General features: G+C 41.8%; 1 protein-coding gene across 3 annotated transcripts in view; it reads right to left on the reverse strand.

Moving 5' to 3' along the window:
• INPP5E (Inositol-3-phosphate synthase) overlaps positions 1–26486 on the reverse strand; it is an 830915-nt gene that overhangs the window by 396417 nt on the left and 408012 nt on the right. For all 3 annotated transcript variants that reach the window (XM_067084336.1, XM_067084335.1, XM_067084334.1), the window contains one exon: positions 11589–11707. In XM_067084336.1, the coding sequence (XP_066940437.1) occupies positions 11589–11707 (119 nt within the window). The remainder of the gene's footprint in view (positions 1–11588; positions 11708–26486) is intronic.

Consider the following 26486-nt stretch of genomic DNA (forward strand, 5'->3'; position numbering starts at 1 on the left):
GGCCCGCTACAGCACCTTCGACAGGGAACTCTGCACAGTGTACCGTGCAGCCCGGCACTTCAAGTTCCTCCTGGAGGGCACACCCTTCACAATCTTCACGGACCACCAGCCGTTGGTTCACGCCTTCACCAAGCAGGGGTATGCATGGTCTTCCAGGGAGCAGCGACATCTCTCAGCCATCGCCGAGTTCACCTGCTCCGTTAGGCACCTTCCCGGCAAGAAGAACCCCGTGGCAGATGCCCTCTCCAGAGTCGAACTGAATGCAGTGCAGCTCAGGGTAAATTACGAAGACCTGACCAGGGAACAGATCGTGGACCCAGAAACCCCAGCCTACTGCACCGCCATCATGTCCCTGAAGTGGAGGGACATGCCCCTCACCCCCAGGGGCCCAAGTCTCCTCTGCGATGTCAGTACCGGCCAGCCCCGCCCCTTGATTCCAGCCTCCCGCCGCCACCAGGTATTCGACATCATCCACGGCCTCTCACATCCCTCCGGCAGGACAACGGCCAAGCTGCTGTCAGGGAAGTTCGTCTGGCACAGGGTGCAGAAAGACGCGAGGACCTGGGCGAAACAGTGCCTGCAGTGCCAGACAAGCAAGGTGGGACGTTACACACAGTCCGGGTAGGCGAGTTCTCGCGACCAGAGTGGCGCTTCAGCCACATTCATATCGACGTCGTCGGGCCCCTTCCCCCATCAGGTGGGTCCAGGTATCTCCTGACAGTGGTAGATCGTTCAACGAGGTGGCCTGAAGCCACACCAATGCAAGAATCCACCGCCAGCGCATGTGCCGAGGCCCTGCTCTCCAGTTGGGTCAGCCGCTTCGGCGTCCCAGACCACATCACAACCGACAGGGGCCCCGCTTTCCTGTCTGAGTTGTGGTCCATCCTGGCTTGGCTGCTGGGGACAACACATCACACCACCACGGCTTACAACCCAGCGGCCAGTGGCTTGGTCGAGCGGTTTCACAGGTCCCTAAAGGTGTCTCTCATGACCCGCTGCACCGCCGAGGACTGGAAATATCAGCTGCCGTGGGTACTCATCAGCTTGAGGACCGCCCCCTGGGCCGACGGCGCCCCATCTGCAGCTGAGAAAACCTACGGCGAGTCCCTCGTGGTCCCGGGCGAACTTGTGACGGAAGATCGCCACAACCCATCAGTGCAGAGGCTCCACAACGTGGTCAGCAAATTCGCCCCCTGCAAGCGGACATACACCGACAGGTCGGCCACCTTCACACCACCAGGGCTGGCATCCACCACTCATGTCTTCGTCAGGGATGACGCCGTCCGCCCGCCACTGACCAAACCCTACAGGGGCCCCTTCCGCGTGCTGGAGTGGAACAACAAGGCATTCCTGCTTGCACTTCCCAGGAGGAATGATTGGGTATCTATAGACCGAGTCAAGCCCGCCCTCCCGGAGGAGGACACAGACGTCACCACAGCGCAACTCCTGCCTGGTCACCCTTCGCCGCAGCCAGCCCCCCACAAGAAGTGGGTGCGCGGCCGCCCCCGAAAAAGCCTGCCCTCACCCACAGTCAGGCAGCCTCACGCACAGAGTGCTTCCCCATTGTCCTCACTCAGCCGTGGCACACTTCAGCGCCCCAGCAGATATGCAGACTGATCAGACGCATCCCACGTCTTGTGGGGGGGGGGAGTATTTGTAAAGGCACCTGCAAAGCCGTCTGTGAAGTCTCTACTGAACACGTCATTCGTAAAGTCTCCGCTGAGCAAGTTTTCTATGGTGACATCTCATTTTCTTCGCCATACAATTGGTCACGCCTAACATGCCAGGTCACAGGAATTCAATCATTTAAACTGTCTATATTTGTTCACCTGTTGTCAATTGTGTATCTTGTATTTCTTCGTTCACAGGCATCAAGATTATATCCATTTTGAGTTCTGTCTATTTTTACACTGTAAAGTGTACTCGTTTGCTGTATTTTATTGTTAATTATTACTGACATCAGGTCACTCACGATCTCATTGTCTTTCGCAGCACGGCGCCAGTCTGCCGCTATATAAACTGCCTGGATCTTGAATAAAGCAGCAGTACTCTTTTACCTGCTCGTTTTTTTGCACCTCTTACACATGCAGCAACCTTTCAGTGACCGATTCCCATGAAGGAACTTTTTCCATACCTTCCAGAGCTGTAACTAAAGTTGAATGATCATTAGGAAGTGAAGCTAATAAATTTATTACTCTGTCTTCATCTTCTATTGGATCACCAATAACTGCTAATTCTTCAAAAATTTCTGCAAAAGTTTTAAGATGTCCTTGTAAATCATCACCAGGCTTCAGCTTCAGACTGTATCATTTTATTTTTAACCTGAATTTATTGGCCAATGAATTTTTCTGAAATGTATCCTGCAGTTTCTGCCATACCACTTTTGGATCTTTAGGATCACCTATTAAGTAAAGAAGTCTAGGCTCTACTGCTAACATAATTGTAGCTAAAGCTCTGTCTTTTCTTAACTCAAACTTCTGAACAGCTGCTGCAGCATCTATTGCAGAAGGAGCTTCTTCTGTCCCTTCCACAATTCTGAACAAATCATCTTTTACCAAATGCATTTTTACCTACACTTTCCATGTAGCATAATTCTTCTCATTTAACGGTACTAAGGTAATCTTACCGGGCTCCATGGCTGGATAGCTTCTCTTGACAACTCACCAAAATGACAGTAATCCAACAACGACGACAGTCGATGACAACAGCACACCAAAAATGACAGTAACCCACCAACGATTCTTTGTGGTATACAACTCTGTCCCTGCTAATAAGGCTCTGCATTAATCCAGCCTATCTAGTACTAGCCTTGGTACTCCGTCGAAACACAGCCGCCCAAAACAAACGATTACCATCCATAGCCTGGCTTACCGTTACCGTACACCGCTAACTGTCTTCTCATCTTCACTTGTGACTGGGCCCATAGCCATTGTTAAAACTTGGTTGGTTTGGAAGCAAAGATGATATCTTCATAATCAGTTGGCTTTTATTTACTGTAAAAATGTGCAATACAAGGTTTACATGACAAAAGAATAAGCCAAAAATGAAGCATGGAGGTGCTAGAGTTTTGGGGTTCCAACAATCTGTCAGGCACCCACAACAAACAGTGGACTATCAACACGATACAGACAAACACTTTTGAAAAATATAATACACAAATGAATGTCACTACTCCTTTAAAGAAACTCAATAAAAACATTACAGACCTACAAATTAGGCATAAAGGAAAATGCAATTTTGCAACACCAACATTCATTACAACATCTAGTGTTTATGGCAACACTAGGCTCACAAAGAAAATGAAAAACATACTCAAGGTGGACTAAAATAAACTGAACACCAACATAAAGGTCAGATTTTTTTAACACACCTTGTATATGCTCCTCTTGGAAAAGAGGAATCAGAAAAACAATGCTCTCGAGAGTTTCCTCTTCCTAAGCCTAAGAAAGCTTGCTATGGATTGAAGCATACAAGCCTCCAGTCACTACTAAAGGATCCCTCCAACCAAAAAAGAAAGGACAACAGCAGCAGCACCCCTTTCGAAGTGGACAAAAACACTCTTACCAGGGGAAAAGGGAAATCAACTCCTGGACACTGCAGTGGAAGTCCTCCCCTTGGGGACACAGTATTATTTTCAATGGGCTAGGGTAGAGATGGTGATCCTTGACCTGTCAATTTTGAACAAACATATCGTCTGTAACAAGTTTCAGATGATTACTGCTGCCAATGTACACTTGCTCATTCCACAAGGGACTTGGACTGTCTCTATAGATCTGTCATGTCTCTACCACAGTTCCCTTCCACCCCTTCATAGGGTTTTGGATAGGGAAGGAAATATACAGATTCAAAGTCATGCCTTTCAAGTTAAATGCTGGCCCAAGAATCTTCACAAAATCAGCAGCAATAGGTATCCAAGAGCTCAAAAAAGAAGGAATTTGACTGATGGTCTACATAGATGATTGGTTAATCTCGGGAGCCACCAGAGAAGTGTGTTGAAGAAACATTAGAGTGGTACTCCACAGACTCCAGTAAAAAGGTTTCCTAGTAAATGGGAACAAGTCCCACCTTAGATTCCATAAGGCGTTTTCTGAGGCTGGGAATTTGTCGGGATACTCTTCGCAGCTGGCTGTCTCTTCGCAGCAGCACTTAAACCAGAATAAGAAGGACCTGAGAAGATTCCTTGCACAGCCTAGCTTTTCCAGACAACAGTTGGAACAAAGCCTGGGTCTGTTACAATCTGTGGTTGTGGTAGTTCCAATCATAAGATTGCCATTTTAGAATGTAAACAGGTCTAGCTTTCACATTCCAGGAAAAGGCTTTGCAATCCCTTTCATCTGAGATTGGAAAGACACTCCATCCACAGACCTGGGAGGGGTCTCAGGCAAAAGAGGTCGACTTGATTCCACCATTCGTATGGGTGATAATACATATAGATGCCTCCTTGACAGATTCAGGAGGCCATTGGGAGAATTGTCAGGTAGTGGGAAGATGGTCACCTGTTCTGAGGGAGTGTCAGATCAGCTTCCTGGAGCTGTTGGCTGTCTTTCTATCTCAGGAAACTGAAACCTTCAAAAGAGATCCACATTTTGTTGGCCCTAAACAATATGACTGTAGTGTCTTGTATAATGAGGTTGGGCTCACACTCAGCACCTCTCAAGTCGGTAATCATCAACATGCTTCCACATCCGGAAGTGGACCTGTTTGCCACATGTGAGTACCAGCAATTTTCAGCATACTCGTATGAGTCTCTATACCTGAGCATTCAGGGAATAGCAAGTGATGCATTCTTACAAGACTGGAATGGATGGAGGACAGTATACCTCTTTCCTCCAGCTTTCAATGGAACTGCTAACATAGTGGCGCCAAATTGGCTAAACAGCTATTTGTTTCTTTTGCCTCAACAACAGGTGACAGAATAGATTTCATTGCCATCTGCTGTTCTGTCCCAGGCAGGAGGAGGGAAAGTCGTCTACACACCTTCCTTTTTTGAGCTGTGACTTTCATGTGTGGATTTTTTAAATCTAGTCTGTCATGAAGATTATTTACCTAACATTACTCGGTACCTAGTGTAAAAACTACGGACTTCATCTATCCAACATACCGGTCCGTATGGAAAATGTGGTTAGATTACCACCACGCTGAGAGCTCAGTTGAAATCTGTTGAAAAAGTTTTATATTTTATTATATATATCTTTTGAGGTCAAGTGCTTGCTATTAAAACAATTATGGCATACAAACCAGAATTGTCAGAACTCTTACTTTATGGCTTTGGAATTGATTCTAATATGGAAATTGCTAATTCCCTCCTCCAAGGCTTCTCATTAACTGGTCCCTGAATAAGGTTTTAGACTCCTGTTATCCCCTTAATTCAGTGGGCCCAATACAACTGTAACTCGTAGGCTCCAAAAAGCAGTCTTCTTGACCGTTTGGCATCATGAGCTTGGATTAACAAACTAGACTCTCTTGGACGGGGAAAACTTTTCATCACATATACATCTAGCTGCCATTTACTATTGTCTCCTGGCCTATCAATTTTGGCCAAGAATGAGGATCTTTTAAAGGAAGTATCCCCTTTTCTGATAAGGGAACTCAGTATTTTGGACAAAACATTATGCCCAGTTCAAGCACTCAAGGTTTACCTAGCTGTCATGGTAAACATCCCAGAGGGTTCTCTTTATCGTACATCCTAGCACAAACAAACCAACACTCTCTCTCTCCATGGACTGAGAATTATTTTAGTGTCCCTCATTAAAGAGGCAGACCCTTACTCCTTTCCAAAGTCCCACAACATCCAAAAGATGAGTAGTATTTTCTTCTAAAACGTTTCTTTCGAAGAAGTCTCAGAGTGTATATGGGGTGGTTATTAGAGGCAGTATTCCTGAACCACGGAAGGTGCAATAATCCACCAGCCAGACCCAACATAATTAGGTAAGTCACCTTAGAACCACAAAGGATAATACAAATATAGGTTTGTGTGTTGTTTCATGTTCTTTATTGCCAAATCCTAATGGGCATCCGGAATAAAGAAAAGGGTTGATAACCTGTGACTTTACCTTGGATCAAAAATTCATGAAACACTATTGCCAGGAGAGTACTTCGGGCCATAAATTGATCTGGGTTCTTGGGATTTATTTATTAGGAGTTAAGCCACTTGGTCACTTCTGAATTTCTTTTGCAAGTTCCCTTGAGGACAAACAGCAGCTATGCTAAAAAAAAAAAAGTTATGACATAGAAAAAACCTATTTTTGGTAGCTGCTGTAAATCCTCAAACCCATCCACTTTCCCTGACAAAAAGGCATGGGACTGGGATGAACATTTATTTAGCAAAGACCTGGAGTGTAATGAGAAAAATAGCTGTCATATGCACTGCTGTCACATCTGTTCAAGTAGGATGAATGGAAAACCAAAGTAATTGCTGTGGACAGGAGATAGAGCCCTCCTGTCCTGAGTCCTTTATATTCTGTCACTGTGCAGACAAACACTATATATTCTCGCCGAGATCAACTGTAAGAGAATTCTTTGACTTTGGTTAGTCTGTCTTGTGGGGACCTCGGGGGACCACGAGAGTGTAACTCCTTTGAGGACTCACAGCGGCTACGAAAAGTATGTAAAATTTTCCTACAGCAAAACCTGTTATTTCAGTGTTGAACAATCTGTGAGGGGTATCTGTTTCACTATATCCATGTGAAGAAGGTTTGAAGTTAATCAGCAAAGCTACCTGCATACCATTTCCTGCCTTCACTTCAATGTTTTTTTACAATAAAGTTTAATATGCTGAGTTCATGATTTGTTCATCTTCTAGAGACATTCAGAGACTCTTATGAAGTTAGATAGTACATGCAATTTTCATGTACTGCTAACACATTGCATTTATTTTCACATATCATGAGTCTTTCAACATTGTACGATTTGAGCTGCTTAAGTTTACATCTCCTTACATAGCACTGTGTTGAGCTGAGACAATCCATTTAACCTCCATTCTCTGTAGGCTGAATATAAAGATGGCATTGCTAAGACCTCTGAATTTTTTTTAATGGCTGGATGATATCACCACCAAAAAATCATAAAGTTCACTGTAAAAAAATTCCCTCGTTAGTGTTACTGAAATCTTTATGAAAGAAAATCCAAATAATATTACTTCCCCTGTTGCTTTGAAATTCTAAAGTATCTCTTATGAGCCCTCTCCAGCTTTAGGCCGAATGACTCACCCACATCTTTCATATTATTTTTGGATTAACAGCTGCTTTCTGTGTTTATCTTTTCTTTCGACATCATCTTTCCTCCAGCAGGTTATCTGTTTGGCTATAAGATTGAAGACACCACCACAGTGCCCCCAGGTGATGATCTCTGAGAGATCTTTTTATCATACCTGAAGCTCCCATCACTTAATTCAATTAGTTACTAAGCACAGATAGTGTAGAAAAATTTGGCTCTAGTCTTCGAAATCAGATAATCATGAAAGCACAAGGGTTCGCTGACGATTCTTACGTATTTGTGTCAACACTCAATTCGGTTACAGCTTGTTGCAAATTAATTCAGAGCTTTGAGGTCGCAACAGATGCGAGACAACACAAATAAAACTATGATCATGGGTTTAAGTAACTGGATTAACTGGTTATTTCTGGTATTGTCTTTTGTAATAACTTTGATTTGATGTGCGATGGAAACTGGTCTGTTATTGCGAATAAGGTTGAAACTGCCATAAATATGTTGAGTATGAGGAAGTTGTCAATTTTCCAAAAGTATGGTATATAGCCCATACACTACCCCAAATAAAGAAATATACTTGTGAGATTAATGCATGTATCTTTTGGTACATTTGGAAGGGGATGTAAAATCACTCAAAAATGTTTTGCAACATACTTCAAAACTTTTCGGACAACAGCTTATAATAGCGACATCTGGCAACTCAGTAGGCTACCTGCAGTTTCCCTTAAACAGGGCTTTTTCTGATAATGTTGACTGTTGTCATACTTTACTTGATTAAAGGATGTTACTATAATACTTCAAAGGTCATCACTGTTCTTATGTTTTAATATTTTCATCTTCAAATGCCATCACTATCATTGTTTTATCACCTTCATATGTGTGAACTTTGTAGACATAGGCCTACGGCTATTATAAGTTCAACTATTAGCCTTATTAACATCAACAAACACGACTTTTGTAAAGATTTGCTTGCACATTATTATTAATCAAATTTTTGAATGACTAATCCTATGTATATTGTGAACTAGTGAAACTTAATATGAAATATACTGAACTAGACTAACAGATTTCACGTCTATTTTTGTAATACATAGAATATAATCACATTTATATATATATATATATATATATATATATATATATATATATATATATATATATATATATATATATATATATATATTATCATCATGTGTAATTTCTCATTTCTTTCATTGTTACTTAGCCCTATCATTTTGATGCCTCTTACGAAGTTAACTGAATATATAATGCCTATTTTTGTATTTCTTATTATCTAAGTTTCTAAAGAATTAAAATTAGCAAGAAGTTCACCATTAATTTAGTTATTGTTAAATGCCAGCAGTGAAGAAGACTACCATGCTCATCAGTGGAGAATGTCTCCTCCTCATCACAAAAGATGACTCTTACAGAAATCGTCGGCCACTGGATTATTTTGTAACGCAAACCCTAACCTCTATTCTTTGTGTTTCTCTGATATGAAGTGTTTCTTGGCAGGACTATGATGAAATATCTTGGTCTCATGTAGCCTGTTACGAATGCTTTGAGCAGCAACTTGAAGGGAGAGCGTAATGTTCTCTCTTTATAGCAACACCAGTTGTCAGGGGAGTTAGACGGAGCTCCTTGATGCCTCCTTCAGTGATCATCCGATGATGATCCTTAATAGTAGTGCAACAATGGGGTCGTCCTCCACTTTTTACAATGAATTTATCATATTTCCTCGTTCTCTCTGTTGTTGTATCCCTCTATACATGGTTGTTTTATTTACGCTAAGCTGCCGAGCAATATCTACGATAGAAACATTAGTCTCATGCAAGCTAATGATTGTGGTGCGGCTGAATCTATTGCCCATCTTATCAGCGCAAGTGACGAGACAGTTTAGTTTAACTTTCCTGCCCAAATGTGGAGACACACGATAACATACGACGTTATGAGATTTTTTATTTTTTGTTTTTGATAACGATAATGGTTGAATTCTTTCTTTCTTTATTTATATATAATTTCATTGATGATTATTCAGTATTATTTTATTAGTCAATAAGCTTTTATCTGGATTCGAAATATAGTTTCTCCTTTGACTCTTTTGCCCAGTCATCTGAAGTGAAATTTTTCAAAATGTTTCGTCATTTTTCGTAATATGAATTTTTCACTCACCATTCTTTTTTATATTGTTAACCATATGATTAATAACCAAAATCGAATCAGAAAATTACATTTCCTTGTAAATATCAAAAGAACAAATTACTGTTAGGTGGACAAAAACTTCTGGAACATGCTGCAAAACATTTCTGAGTGACTGTACAATCCAATAAGAAGGGCTATGCTGTGTTCACTTAGAAGTGAAGGGTGTTTGGGAATATTCGATGTATGCAGAGATGTTTTAAGTGGAATTGCTTTGAGTGTGTACTATTGTAAACTCAGATTTAGTGATCTGTTATTGTCAAGCGGAATAGTTGATGTATCTTATGTGACACTGGCGTTCTACTCGACTGCCATAGAGGTCATAAGGAAAATGTATACGCAAAACAACTTTCCACTTGTTACACGTAAGGAAACTTATTATTATCTCAAACTGTCTTCAGAACCAACCACTGAGAGTGATTACCCGCTGCTAGATTGGGTATTGATTTTATAAGTACTTTGGAGAGGGAACTTGTATACAAATATATGCATGGGATTTTGGCAACAAATCACAGAATAAAGATTTTAAGCATTAATGGTTCAGATTTATGTGATAACTGCAGTGAAACAGAATTTATATTACATATTTTTAGTTTTCTGTAAAAGAAAACTATTGTGCCTGCAGAGATCTTAAAAACTACTAAGGCTAGAGGGCGGCAAATTGCTACGTTGATCATCCACCTTCCAAACATCAAACATACCAAATTGCAACCCTCGAGCCTCAGTAGTTTTTATTTTATTTAAGGTTAAAGTTAGCCATGGATCGTGCGTCTGGCAGCACTTTCTGGAGGAGTGGAATGCATCCTTACTCTACCGCATCTGGGGAGTAACCAAAGCGCTACCGGTCGTAGCTGATGGTCTTCTACTTGTTTATTTTTGTAATCACATTAGGCCACTTTTGTTGTACTTTCAAAAGGTGTTTTTAAGATTTGTTGTATGAATCCGGATAACTTTATAAAGATTTTAAAGTTTAATTTCCACTGTAAATCAAAACTAGATGATAACAGTGCACTATGACAGGTTACCTATATGCAATGTGGGTGGGTCAAGCGAAAAGCTGTCGTTGTCTGATCTGATAATGTATCTTAAGTGTAAACTTAATTATGACGGATGGGTTTTGCGCAGTACGTAATAATAAAGAGAACTTTTTAAAGGTTTTCTCAAGGAAATACATGGAATGTATGGAATGTGTCTTTTAGAAAAATGCTGGCTCAATTGTGTACGATGCCGTTCCCTTTACCACTTATGGTCGGTTAGGCCAAACATTATCTAAGATGGATATTAATTATTGTCTGTGACGGCAAATTACCGAATTAGGTAATGTAATTATTGTACGCTGAGCATTTGTACAATTATGAAAAAGAGAGTCATATGAGTTGATTACTATGTGCTGTAATATGAAAACAATATGTAGAATACTGTTACATGGAAATTCCAAAACACGACATTGTAATTAAAGAATAATGTATTTTGTGCATTGGACATTTTAAATAAAAGAAAAAAGTTACTTCAACCTTGTTTAGAATCAAATCGATAGGTCCACTTCAAACACATCATGGTTGCCTCCTACAAATGCTTGATATTTCTGTCAGTTCCATAATGGCTAATAATGGACTCAGGCTACCATTTCCCGCATCTTCTCGTATTATTCAGTAAAGCACTAATGCACTCTACAGAATTTCCAATTGGATACCTAAACCTTGATTTCAGCTCTACCCGCCTTAATACTTTTTTTTTTTTTACCAACCTACCATGCATAACATAAGAAGTCTTACATTATTGACCCATCAATCGGATGAGGATATGACAGATTTAAATTAAGGATTATTTGACTTAATTATGCCCATACATTGGAAAGTTGTTTCCAAACACCCTTCTCACTTACACAAATATTCTGCCCTTGTAAGGCAATGGGTTTTACCTGCTAATAATGCAATATATCTCATATATACAGAGCATTTTCACACCCCAAGTCCCACTTCCGTTCCCACAAGCTGGGAACAGATCCATCAATCTAAGCGAGAATCTTGACTTTAAATAGGAAGGTGAAAGATTCAAAGTAGGCTGTATCTGCACTTGAGGAGGATATCCTACCCCCACAATCTAAACCTCCTTTGAATGTTCAAGTGGAAGGCTCAAGTGAAGGCAGTGGTTTGTACCTTCGAAAACATTTAAATTACCTTCTTTTTAAATCAGCTGGTAAAAGCGATGGCAATCCAGGTACTACTTGGGTGCTGGTTAACTCGTCTAGAGAAGCTGAACGACAATGCTGGAACAAAGATCCTTCTGGCTCATACCTCTATAAAATGAAACAAAAACAATAATTAAAAACATTTTCATCAATAAATGTCTTTATCAAAAAATCATATCAGTTCAATTAAAATATTTCCTTTCACACACACACATATACAGTACTGTATATAATACATACACACACACACACACACACACACACACACACACACACACACACATATATATATATATATATATATATATATATATATATATATATATATATATATATATATATATATATATGCAAACATTGTTAACTATGACAGCAAAGTTGCAGTTTACTAGTTTCTTACTAATGTTCTAAATTCTCCTTATTATCTTCCTCTGTTCCTCAGGCAACTGATGGAGTAAAGCACCAAAGTTCATTTTTATGGACGTTTTATTGGTTAGGACGTTTCGTCTCGTCTAGAGACATCTTCAGCTACAAATGAGTTTTGACAAAGAAATTCACACATATATATAATATTGTTTTGAGGGAATACTTGTCAAAAATATAACTATTTAATGGTTAAAATCCAATATTCAGCAGTTAGCACTTTGAAATGAACAGTTAAAACATACAGATCTGTTAGTAAACTTGTTTACAACTGTCCTGTTAACAATTACCAAATTACCAAGAATTGCTATTTAGGTATTTACATATTCGGAAACAACCAGATGAAAAATAATGCCAGCGTCACACTTAGGCGATTCAAGACCATGACTGTCGTAATTTGCTCATCACGACGCGGTTGACGACTGATCAGGATCAGTCGCGGGCCTCGGGCCTCAAAAAAAAAAAAAGAAAAATTCTGATTCTGACACTATGACATCAAACATAATGACCATTTACAACAGCAGTGCGGACGTTGAGATAAGGTTATGAACGTGCATAGTTGTACACAACAGTCGCCGATGATTAACAGACACAACAGCAGCATCATGTGTCGTGAAAATGCCTTTTCATAATAACCTTGAAAATGTACAAAAGAATTTACAGCAAGTACATGGCATACTTTGTACTGGATGGCACATGTTGACACTGCTAATTACGTCTGACGTAATCAAGTGCCGACACCGTCTCGTCAGTCGTGATGACATTACAACACAGTTGCATCATGCGGCATTACATGGTGACTTTTAACAGTCGTCATGGCTCGACCGCGTAGGTGTCATGCAGCCTCCCGCACATGCCATCACTTGGCGGACTTTGCCAAACTCAGCGACGCGGTTACAAATCATGCCGATTGATGCCAATTTGGTCGTACCTAGAGCGTAACCGTGTTGTAATGAGCAAATTACGATGGTCGTGGCCTTGAATAGCCGGAGTGTGATGCCTGTATAAACAGCTGAAAACAGAAGGTCAACAAAGAATCCATGAAAGAGACATTCAAATAGTAGCCTATATGTAAAATTAATGTAGTTTTTACATGTGTAAAAAGTATAAGTAAAATATAAATACAATGTTATCAATATCAATAGAACAAGATCAAACATAACAAAAATAAAAGATAACAAAAATATTTTCATAAGTCCAAATGTGTCGTTGATGTTGGACTTATGAAAATATTTCAGTTATCTTTATTTTTGTTGATTTATCTTGTTCTATCCTGATATTGATAACTTTGTATTTATATTTTACTTATACTTTTACATGTGCAAAAACTATGTTTATTAATTTTACATATGCTATATGAATGTCTCTTTTATGGATTCTTTGTTGACCTGTTTCAACTATTTATTTTTTGTCTGGTTGTTTCCGAGTATGTAAATACCTAAATAGCAATCCTTGGTAACTGCTAACAGGACAGCTGTGAACAAGTTATATATATATATATATATATATATATATATATATATATATATATATATATAATAAAATAATATACATAGTGGACCCCATTATTCATGGGGAATGTGTACCAGATGCCCCACAAATAGTCAACACCCCCTAAAAATGCTTAAAACTGTCTATCTTGAAAGTTCAAATACCAAATTTATACTTAAAGTATCATCCTACATCAAATAGGTCTCAAATTATTACTTTATTACTGTAAATCATTCAAATTATATTATTAAAAATATAATTTCAAAGTCATTTTCGACATTAGTACCCTTAAAAATATATACACACGTACTTCTAACCCTTCCAGACTAAGCAGAAAGATAGAGTGAGTTACCACTATTTCATATTCAGCCAGCACAAGCAAAGAGAGAGAGAGAGAGAGAGAGAGAGAGAGAGAGAGAGAGAGAGAGAGAGAGAGAGAGAGAGTTTATCTCTTCAGTCTCTTGAATAATGTTAATTCATTTCTCTTTAAACGACTGACAAAAGAATTGTTTGTTTTTGTCTTCCAAAGATGTACGTTATGCTTTTAAAAAACTATGAACTAAGTATCTATTTATCTAGCTGTCTATTTATCTCACATTCTACCCTTTGGGGGGAGAGAGATTTTTCAGTATACTATCCTGCTGTCAGGTCACTTGACATATTTGACAGGTTCACCCTCCCCCATGAGCTTGAAGACTCAGGAAAAAAAGATTGGGGTGAAATTTGTTTGTTTAATTTTTCATTTACTTACTATAGAAATGCTTAAATGTTGTGATTACAGTATATTATTATTATTATTATTATTATTATTATTATTATTATTATTATTATTATTATTGGAAATTAGTACTTATTATTAGGTAAATCATTTATCATACAAAACAAAAACACATAACAAAATTCTCATCATCAGTAAGAGAGAGAGAGAGAGAGAGAGAGAGAGAGAGAGAGAGAGAGAGAGAGATAACTGGGAAATAGGAAGGAGAGAAAGAGAGATAAACATTACGTATTATTTCATCTCATTACATATTTAATCTTACATTATTATTATTATTATTATTATTATTATTATTATTATTATTATTATTATTATTATTATTATTATTATTATTTGAAAATTAGTGAATCATGTTTTATCATGAAAATGCATTTAGTCATGAAAATAACATCAAAATACACTAATTAGTGAATATTTCAACAAAAAATTCTGCCAACTGCCAAATTTTTTCGTGAATAATTTATAGCTATGTTCTCCACAGAAAATCCCATGAATCAGTGAGTCTGTGAATCATGAGAACACGAATATGGGGTTTTACTGCATATAATACATATATATATATATATATATATATATATATATATATATATATATATATATATATATATATATATATATATATATATATATATATATATATATATATATATATATATATATATATATATATATATATATATATATATATATATATATATATATATGTATATATATATATATATATATATATATATATATATATATATATATACAGTATATATATATGTGTGTGTATGTATATATATATATATATATATATATATATATATATATATATATATATATATATATATATATATATATATATATATATATATATATATATATATATATATAACCACAGAGCTTCTTAACTTCTCGAACTCTTCACGCTTTTTGGATATGCCTGCTGCTACAGAGCATTAGATCCAAATACAAGAATCAAGATCTAGATGAACAGGTGTAACACTCGTGAGCGGTGGCAAAATATGATGTCACTGACGCCCATGTTATGTCTGCCTTTGCTAAGTGAACTAGGTCAGTTGGCTATAGTTTGAGATAGCACATGGAAGCTTAAAGGTTCTTGGTTTCCAATGCCGAATAATTGCTCAGTTTATGGTTGTAATAACCGAATGGTTTCATGCCCGTCACCGTGCTGATCACACCAACATGCTGTCATCCTTTATGCTCATTTCAGTGATGATGATTATGAAGATGACCTAAAGGCAAGGCTTTCTTTAGCAGGTGTAGAAAGGCCCTTAAATGTAATGCTATGCCATCAAAGGCATTATATAAAGATAAGCTGGAACTTGCATATCATATTTCCAGGTTAGCCTAACGTCAAGTGCGGTTGTGATAACAAACAAGGTATTTGGTACTGTTAGGCTATATAGGACTTCAAAATTTCTGCATTATTGTTGCATTTTTTAAAAATTTCTGCACTCTTGTTTTTATCAAAGTTTGTGCATTACACTGTTAGTGCAATGGCCGTGATGGTGGGTTTAAATAATAAGTCCAGGTTAAGTATAGGCTACATCGTTTATTCTGAACACACACAGACAGCGGACGGGAGCAGCTCGACAACAAAGGTATTATAGGTAAAAGACAAATGAAGGCGCACAAGCATATCGTACTTGAAGGGGCATCATAATATTGAAAATAAAAGATGTTTACTTTCCTAACACCCCCTCATAAACTTTAATTCCATTTCAGTGGTATATCTCAAAGAAACTCATATCCAATGGACAAACGTTACAAAAAGTATTAGAACAGCACATATAAAAGAATGCATATATCACAATCAGCATAAATTCAATTAGGTAATAATCCTAAAATATGAAGGTAAACACAAATTTATCATGAAAAATATTGAAAATCAATTCAAAGGTCAACGAAAGTACATTCTTAATAACGCATCCTAAAATGGTTCAACTGTTTTAGTCACAGGTTTAGTAAACACATCTGCTTTATTCTCACTGGAAGGGACACACATTAAATTAATATTTCCATTCTGAATTTCCCTGTGAATAAAATGATAAAGTATGTCTACACATTTTGATCTTAGCAAGTTTAATTGCACCCCGGTTATCTACAAACACACTGATGGATTTAATTTTCACACAAATCTTATCAGTAAATAACTGTTGCAAAAATTTAGTTTTTGGATAGCAAATGTTAAAGACACATGAATTCTCTACTTCACAACCTGCAGCTACAATACTCGGCTCCTTACTTCTCCAAGAAGTAGGAGAACCATATACTGTACATTCATATGGCAACAACAACCTGAAAAACTAGATTACAATCCTCTGTACCTTTCCAGTACAAAACAAATTCACACACTGATAGATGACTCTGTGGGTACGACCACACTGCAAGAGGCGAGTCGCGCAGCACGAGCGGTGCGACACTAAACCTCGCTGCTCGTCGCACACGATGCAGCATGTTTAAAAAAAAAAAAAAAGCCGAATTTCAAGCATTTTCCTTCGGGAGAATTGGGCTCTCTGAAGCTTGTTACAGGTTTATTCAGGCTCTTTTCAAGTTTGCTGAGCAATATATCGAACCAGCCCTGGCTCATTCGTAAATATTCATAAAAATTTGTCATCGTGCGTTCGAGACTGTATATATATATAATTATAAAATTCACTATATTCCATTCTTCTCTTAAAATAATGAATCCCGATTTTTTACTGGCTTTTCATCAAATTTCATGGAAGCATTTTCAAATAAAAATAATTTACTTGACAAACTTGATGATGATGTTTCGCACTCATGATAAGCTTCGACTAACGTGTATCGCGCGTCTTCAACGGCTTCAGTGTGGCCATGCAACGCATTGATGCTACTGCTGCTGCTAGTTGATAGACGCTGCCATGCCGCTGGCCGTTTGCAGTGTGGTCGTGCCCTGAGAAGGCTCTGCCATATGCTGAGAAAGCTCAGACACTGTATAACTTAAATCAGGGTCGGTTCAAGTCATGACAAATATTAGGCTTACTACAATATTTCAATAGTGCACAATCATTCTAATTCCTACATGATTGCTTTAAACCATACAAAGATTTGTTCAGTTTCCAAACTAATTGCTCACCATTCTTGCTTGTCTCAATATAGGCCTAACCCTCAAGCTGTTGCACAAAAATTTCACAATCAATGCTGGAATTAAAATATGCACTTCTGAAATCCATACAATGTAAGCCTACCATAAAATTTTCTTGCACTGACATTTGCATAAGCATTCTAATTGAGGCCATGCATGCAGTAGATGAAAATGTATCGGTATAATCGATACTTTCTACCTGGGAATACCCCTTTGCAACATAGCGGGCTTTAAATTGCTCTTCCCCTGTCAATCCTTCTTTTAAAACATAGACTCATCATCCACCAACAACAGAAAGGTCTGTTGCCAAACTGGACAATTCATAAGTTTTATTATCTTTAAGAGACTGCATCTCTTCATTCATTGCAGCCTTCCATTTGTGAGCTTCAAGCAAATTCATTGCCCCGAATAATTTTCAGGTACTTCAGAAACTTGTAAAGGTGTCAAAGAAACGAGCAGATAAAAGTTACTGCTACTTTACTGCAGATCCAGGCAGTTTATATGAATGCCGACTAGCGCCGGCCCGCGAAAGACAATGGAATTGACTGTGACCTGAGGCCAAACAATAAACAATAATATGCAGTGAACGAGTACAAATTACAATACAAAACATACAGAACTTCAATATGGATACAGTCTTGATGCCTGTGAATGAAGAAACATATGATACACAATGTGTGACATTTGTATAAATACGTATAAAGTAAAAATGGTTAAAAATGCGTGACCTGGCACGTCTTAGGCGTGACTAATTGAGTTTGAAGAAAATGGGAAGTCACCAAAGAAAACATGCTCAGCGGAGATTTAGTTAATGGCGCCGCCGAAACACTACGCTGGCGCCGATGTGGTGACTTTACAAATACTCCCCCCCAAGACAAGGGACGCGTCTGACTAATCCCTGTATCTGCTGGGATGCTGAAGGGTGCCGCGGTTCCTTGAAGATAACGAAGGGGTCTCCCGCCTGTGAGGCCGCTGGTTGGGCGGTCCCTTCCTGGGGCGGCCGCGCCTGCGGGGGTGAGGGCGTGCTGGAGTGCGGATGGGCGGAAGGGGTGCTGCGTCGCTGTCGGGACTCTCCGACAGAAAGGCGGGCTTTAAGCGGTCTATTGAAACCCAGTCGTCCTTCCCAAGGAGTGCCAGCCGGAACGCCTTGCTGTTCCGTTCCAGCACGCGGAAGGGTCCCCTGTGGGGCTTGGTTAGTGTTGGACAGACGGCGTCGACTCTGGACGAAGACGTGGGTGGCGGATGACAGCTGTGGCGGCATGAAGGTGGTTGATTTGTCAATGTATGAGCGCCTGCAAGGGCTTAACTTGCCGCCACGCCGCGGAGCCTCTGCAGTGATGGGGTGGCGTTCATCCGTCACGAGCTCTCCAGGCACCACGAGCGGTTCCCCATAGGTTTGTTCAGCTGCAGACGGGTGCCGTTGGCTCTGGGGCGGTTCTCAACCCAGGAGGACCCACGGCAGCTGATGTTTCCAGTCCTCGGCGCAGCGGGCCATGAGGGATGACTTTAGGGACCTGTGGAATCGTTCGACCAGGCCGTTGGCGCTGGGTTGTCTTGCCATGGTGGTGATGCGTGGTTCCCAGCAGTTGAGCCAGGGTGGACCACAACTCGGTTGTGATGTGATCCGGGACGCCCGGCGGCTAACCCAACTGGAGAGCAGGGCCTCGGCGCTGCGCTGGCGGTGGCTTCTTGCATGGGTGTGGCTTCGGGCCACCTCGTCGAACGGTCTACCACCGTCAGAGAGGTATCTGGATCTGCCTGATGGGGAAGGGGCCCGACGACGCCGATGTGGATGTGGCGGCGCGCTCTGGCTGTGGGAACTCGCCTACCCCGACTGCGTGTGACGACCCACCTTACTGGTCTAGCACTGCAGGCACTGTTTTGCCCAGGACGTGGTGTCCTTGCACCCGTGCCAGATGAACTTTTTGAAAAAGCAGCTTGGCCGTGGTCCTGCCGGAGGGGTGTGAGAGGCAGTGAATTATGTCGAATATCTGGCGGCGGCGTGAGGCTGGAACCAAAGGGTGGGGCTGACCTGTGCTGATGTCACAGAGCAGGCTTGGGCCTGGGGCGAGGGTCACGCCCCGCCACTTGAGGGACGTGATAGCAGTCTGCGGTATGCTGGGGTTTCTGGGTCAGCGGCCTGTTCTCTGGCGAGGTCCTGGTAATCCACACCAAGCTGCACTGCGTTCAACTCGACTCTGGAGAGGCGTCTGCTACGGGATTTTTCTTGCCGGGAGATACCTGACGGAACGGGTAAATTCGGCTATGGCTGAGAGGTAGTGCTGCTGTCTGAAGACCATGCGTCCCCCTGCTTCGTGAAGGCGTGAACCAGTGGCTGATGGTCTGTGAAGATTGTGAAGGGCGCCCTCCAGGAGGAACTTGAAGTGCCGAACTGCGCGTTACATCGCGCAGAGTTCCCTGTCAAGGTGCTGTAGCGGTCTCTGCGGGATTGAACTTGCTGAAGAAGGCGATGGGCTGGGGGCGCCGTTGATGATTTGCTCCAGAACAGCACCGCAGGCGGCGATGTTACTGGCGTCTGTCGCCAGCTGGAGGGGGCCTTGGGATCCTGGTGTGCCAAGGCGTTGCCTTAGCGAGGGCGGCCTTCGTCAGGAAAAGGCCTGCTGCTGGCTGGGTCCCCAAGACAGGGACTTCGGTTGGCCTTTTAGGACTTCCGTCAGGGGGCCGTGGTGTGCGTGATCCCGGGATGAACCGCCTGTAGAAGTTTACCATCCCAAGGAACTCCTGGACGGCCTTGACGGAGGTGGGGTCGGGGAACCTGGCTGCGGCTGCTACTGATGTAAGAGGGCGGACGCCTGTCGGAGACACCTCGTGACCCAGGAATTCTGCTTTCTGGACGCCGAAGGTGCACTTGTCAAAGCGGACGACGAGGCCGTTCTCTTGGAGGCACTGCAGGACTGCCCTGATGTGTCTCTAGTGTTCGCTGTGAGACCTGGAAAATATGAGAATTTCGTCAACGAGCAGATGCAGAGATTTAGGTCTCCCTGGATGCTGTCCATGAGCCGCTGGAAGGTGGCCCCAGCGTTCCTCAGCCTGAAAGTGGAGAAGGCGAACACATAGGACCCGGAAGGGCGTGATGATGGCTGTCTTTGGTATGTCCTCTGGTGCAACAGGTACCTGGAAATAAGATTTAAGAAGGTCCAATTTAGTGAATACTTTGGCCCCGTGAAAGGAGGCCGTGAGGTCCTGCATGTTGGGTAGAGGGTAGTGGTCGGGCTCTGTTGCAATGTTGAGCCGCCTGTAGTCGCCAAAGGGGTCTCCAGGAGCCGTCCGGTTTCTGCACCATGTGGAGGGGGAGGCCCATGGACTGGAGGCTTTCCTGCAGATACCATCCGCTCCATCTCTGCGTCTTTTTCGCCTCCTGAAGGCGCTGAGGGGAAGCCTTCGAACTCGCATGTCGGGGCCCTTTAGTCGTTATATGGTGGTATATGCCGTGCTTGGCTGGGCCCTGGGGACTTGGCGAAGCTCGGGCTTGAATACCTCAGGGAACTCAGACAGTAGGTGTGCATACTGGTGGGGGCGACGGCGCTGATGGTGGGTCTGGGTCCCGCTGTTAACGGGAGACCGGCAGGAGTCGGTATCGAGGAGGCGCTGCGCCTCGCCGACTAGCAGGCCGGTGCGCCAGAAAATCGCCCCCAGGAGTGGGGTTCCCTACGTCCGCGATTTATGAAGTCCCAGGAGTAACTCTGGCTGCGATGGAGATCGACAGGGGCCTAGTGCCGTAGGGAGAGGATGGGGTTCCGTTGGCGGCTGTCAGGAAGGCGACCGGGTCTGGTGTCTGCCGCGGTCCTCTCTGGATGCCAGGAAGATCGATTTAAAGGCCCCTGTGTCGACCAGAATCATCCTGCCGGAGACGGTGTCACACGTAAAACCTACTGTTTTTGAGCCCCTGGGTTCTTCGGCTGCCATGGCGGCCTGTCCTGCTGGCCGCCGCCACCCCCATTTTTTGAACAGGCGAACGAGCAGGGCGACAGGCAGTTTCGGGCGTCCTTTCCAAACCACTTGTGGTAGCAACAGAAGCCCGGGGACCTCCATCTGCTGTGGTTCGTGGACGTCTGTTGGCGATGGCGTTGATCGACTGCTCTACATCCTCTTCAGGCTGGACGGAGCTGACCGGCTGTGTGGCCAGTTTTAGCCGCTGTGAAGCCTTGACGGAGTCTGTGAGATGTTGCGCCGTCTCTATGAGGTCCTCGATAGGCATGGTGTAGGGGTGAGCGATCTGGTTGCGTACCTCCGGGAGGAGTTGGCGGTTGTAGATTTCCCATGCGGCTTATCTCCTGCCGCTTCTTTGCCACCCAAGTCTGGTAGTGACAGGAGATCCACGACCATGCTCCAAGCGCTCTCTGAATTGAGGTCGTGGCGTGGGTTTATGGTGCAAGGTCGATAGCACGGGCGTTCCCGCTCGGCAATGGGCAGGAGCAAGCTTCGAGGAGGAACTTTTTTTGTGGTGCTGTATGAGGTGTGTGTTTCGGTACTCGCGCGATGAGTATTCTGTACACGCCTCGAAGGGCGTTGAGCACTGTGTCGGCCTGTAGGATTTCGTCCGTCAGGTCCACGATTCTGAAGTGGCTCTCCACCCCGCGCAGCCACATCGATGGGTTCCCTTGCATAAACGGGCGGCAGTTTCACGGTGAGGGCGCCCACGATTGTGTTGCCCGCCATCGTGTGTTCGGGCGCTGGTGTGGAGTTGCGGGAGGGCCTCGATGCAGGGGCGGGCGTGGTGTGATGGGAGGTAGGTAAACCTCGAGTCTGCGAGGTCCGCGTTTAACTGCATGAAGGAGGATACCGGCGTCCATGCTCGCTCCTTGATCCCTTACTGGAGTGGGGTACTGCTCGCTTCAGTACGCACTTTCGTGCGCCGTGTGGTTCCGCTTAGTGACGCTGGTGGGGTACGCCGACGAGAGTCAGCATGCTCAAACGCTGGTTACAGCGCTGTGTTTAGGCCGCTTAAGAGCGTTTTTGAGAAATCCTGGAGCCAAGACTAAGTCGCCGTGTCGGTCCGTTAATGGCTCCGGGATACCGGGGTCACCACTGTAAAGGTGTCAAAGAAACGAGCAGGTAAAAGTTACTGCTACTTTATTACAGATCCAGGCAGTTTATACAGCGCCGACTGGCACCGCCCGCGAAAGACAATGGAATTGACTGTGACCTGAGGTCGAAACAATAACAATAATATGCAGTGAACGAGTACAAATTACAATACAAAACATACAGAACTTCAATATGGATACAGTCTTGATGCCTGTGAATGAAGAAACATATGATACACAATGTGTGACATTTGTATAAATACGTATAAAGTAAAAATGGTTAAAAATGTGTGACCTGGCACGTTTTAGGCGTGACTAATTGAGTTTGAAGAAAATGGGAAGCCACCAAAGAAAACATGCTCAGCGGAGACTTAGTTAATGGCGCCGCCGAAACACTATGCTGGCGCCGATGTGGTGACTTTACAAACTTTACAACAGCAATGAACAGAATACCCCAATAAACCAACCTCATCGGGATCAACATAGTCTTCCAGGTACCTCGGAGCGTGTTGCTCTCTCTTTCTGGATACCAGGACACACCCTCTTCCTGAACAGTTTCAAGGTTTACTGGTCCGATTTCATTTGTAGACTTTTCTTCTCGCCTACTATCAATATCAACGGGAATGCCCCAGTATACTCATTTCGTTTGGGAGGATTGACATTTTGACATATTTTGTCATCAGGAACAATTTTCCTTCCCTTACAGTCGATATAGCCTACTCATCATCTTCACTGTCTGAATTATCATACCCATTCTCTGATTCTTAATTATATCAGTGAAGTGAAATAACCTCTTCTCAAATTGTCAGTTTCAGGGTAATAAATAAATAAGAAAGATAAGCGGGGCTTGAGGGGCCATAACCAAGAAATAAATATTCCCTCATCACATTTGGGTCAAGCTTTTCTTCTCTTCAATATAAGCATAAATAACAGTGAGTGACAAAAATATGCATATTTTCAAGTTTTGGTTTCTTGAAGGTCAACATTTCAAATGGGGTTTTACCTACTCTAGGGCTATAACACCTGTTTCTTATATAAGCAGCAGCTCTAACAGCATAATTCCAAAGAAATTTTGGTAGCCTAGCCATTTCAAATAATGTTAGCCGTGGGGTGAATGTGGGAAGAAAACTCCTGCTTTATCTTATTACCAACAAGAAACTCCTTAAACTCTGAGGAAGTAAACTCACCTTCATTGTCACATCTTCATTTTTTGACAACACCAAAAGAACTTGTGTCAGCAAGAAGTTTCCTAGTTGCATTAAGAGCATCACTTTTATTTTTTTTTCAAGAAATAGGCAAAAACTATACTTGAATAATCATCTACAAACACAATACAATATTGAGACTTTTCTCTTGACTCAACCTCATAGGTCCAGCTAGGTCACAATGAACAAATTCCATTCTATTTCTAACTCTTTCATCTTGTAACCTATTCCCAGACAAGTGCATTTTCCCTTCATGACAAGTTTTACAGTCAACATTACTTTTATCACCTAGTTTCATATCTTCAGTATTACTAATTTCAAAATCTCTTTCACATTACAGCGCCCCAAAAACCTTATGCCATTCTTCTAAAGAACGAGACTTTTGGGAATTTACGTTATTCAGATACTACAACTTGCCTTTCTTATTTATTTAAAGAGAGATGCCATTTGAACTTTTCAATTCTGAAGATTTAAGATTTAAAATTACACTAGCACCCGTATCAACAGCTGCTTGAACAGAGAAAATATTTTGTTTAAAAGTTGGAATATAAAGAGCATTATCTAGAGTTACACTCCTTTTGGTACCATTTTTAATGTGAAGAACAACTTCAGTCTTCCCTTTACCTGCAACAATATTATTAGGCTTAGCACCATCTGCAAGTTCAATCATATGCTTAGTAGCATCAAAATTCTTATCAAAACACTTAAACTTTGACTTATCAGTAATTATATGGGCTGTTGCGCCACAATCTACAAGAATATTACAATCATCAAGACCATTAACTACAGGGCAACCTATCTTAAAACAAATCTTCATTAGTCTCACTATTAGGCTTAGGCCTACATGATTTCTTCACTGCAATATTCTTTAGACACTCATTAAAGTTGAGAGTAGTGGATCTACATTCTTTACACCACATTTACAGTACTTTCGTTTTTCTTGGATTCACACTCGTAGAATTTGTGGCCTGGCTTACCGCAAGTATAACATGTTCCTGATGAAACCTATTCTTTCCTTCAGGACTCTCCTTGGACTTCACCTTGAGGATCTTATCACTCTCTTCAGTGTGTTCAACACGGCTTCTCTGCAATTCTTCATAATTTCTAAGGAGAGATGTCGAGAATCTTCCCCCACGACTGGGAAGATTCTAAGTCCCTGATGGTATGGGACTGGGATGGTCAGGCCTAAAGGGCACTACCAGCAAACGTGGAAGTGAAGGTCCATCAAGATCAGGCAGGGTTTTACAATTTTATTTAAAAAAATAGACTAATTAAATTTAACATACATTATCACACAAGGGCCACACGGTCGGGTACAAGAGACAATGCTGAAAACTATACAAAACCCCATAAAACTCAAAAAAACATGCCTCTAAAAGCTACAATTTTGCACAAACTTATTTCCGAACAATCAGGCTACACTTTAAATGAATATTAACTATATCAAGCCCCGGATGGAAAAAATGTGAAGTGATTAATTTAGCATACTAAAGGAACCAGCTCTTGACTTTAAAATGAACAATTTGGCTGGGGAGGTGACGACATGGAGAGTGCTTATCTTACCTCAATAGTAGGCCTATGCCCTCGAGAAAGACGCATATCACCTCTCCGCATGCCTCGTCGTCACCTCGGTTCCCTTTCAAAACTTATACATTGGTTATTTTACTAAAGGAGGTACTCGAATTATATAAAAAGGAGCCTCTCCGACATTCCCGACACAGACAACACATGCAATTCGCCGGACACAAATAACAATCAGACATATTTACAGAAAAAAAAAACCACGACCTCAGCTGCCAGCTTATTACTCCCCCTCACTTATCCTGAACATCGTGAAGGATTGTCGAGAAAAAACAGATTAAATTTTTTCATGACATACTCCACACCAGAATTTCTGGCTGAATGGCGCAGCAATTGGAAGGTTAGGCAGGTGAGGCTCGAAGATCAGAGGTTCGTCGCGGCCTGCACTCAATTGCAGCGCTACAACTGAAAGGCAGCTCACGACAGACTTACAACAATCAAAACATGAGAGTAACCACTCTCAGTAAACACAATGACACCTAATGCGTGTCGCATAAAGGGACTTATATTACATTTCATTCAACTCAAACATGCTTGTGCGACGCGTTTCGGCAGCACGAAGCAACAATACCGATAACACTCATTTTCTATCACTTCAAATCCTTTCTAACCTCCATTTCTGCATTCTAAGTCTTTGGGCTATTGCTGCCCTTCTTTTCGGTCTCGCTCGCTCACTCGTACCAGTATCCAATTGTTCTGCGCGTACATTAAACTCGCTCTGTGCAAGTTCACTATTCTCGCAAGAACCTACACTTTCTCCTTCAACTCCCACACTTGGTGTGGTGTCCTCTTCCTCATTCACTTCATCGATGTGTTCATATCGTAATTTTCTTCACCCTCATTATACTTGCACGCACTCATTTCAAGGGGAATGATGAGTACAACTAGTTGCAAAGTTTTTTCCCCTTCATAGAGTACATTAACAAAGTATACGACTCCATCGTCATCTGGATAGACGACAACAATTCTACCCAAGGGCCAGTAACTCCGTTTTCTATGGTTGAGTTTCACCAACAGAATGTCTCCAACACTCAGTGAAGATTTGGGTCCCACACAAAAGTCGTGCCTCTCCTCCAATAAACTCAAGTACTCTGTCTGCCACCGATGTCAAAACATTCGCAGGGTGTCGGTGAGACAAATACTGATGATATTTTTGCTTCGTTGTTGACTTGCAATACATATGCTCACGTTGCACAACAGGTGAAGTCAGTCGGATCATGGATCCTCGAATCAGATGAGAGGGCGT

The sequence above is a fragment of the Macrobrachium rosenbergii genome, chromosome 41 (genome assembly GCF_040412425.1).
Source record: "Macrobrachium rosenbergii isolate ZJJX-2024 chromosome 41, ASM4041242v1, whole genome shotgun sequence".
Classification (NCBI taxonomy): Eukaryota; Metazoa; Arthropoda; class Malacostraca; order Decapoda; family Palaemonidae; genus Macrobrachium; species Macrobrachium rosenbergii.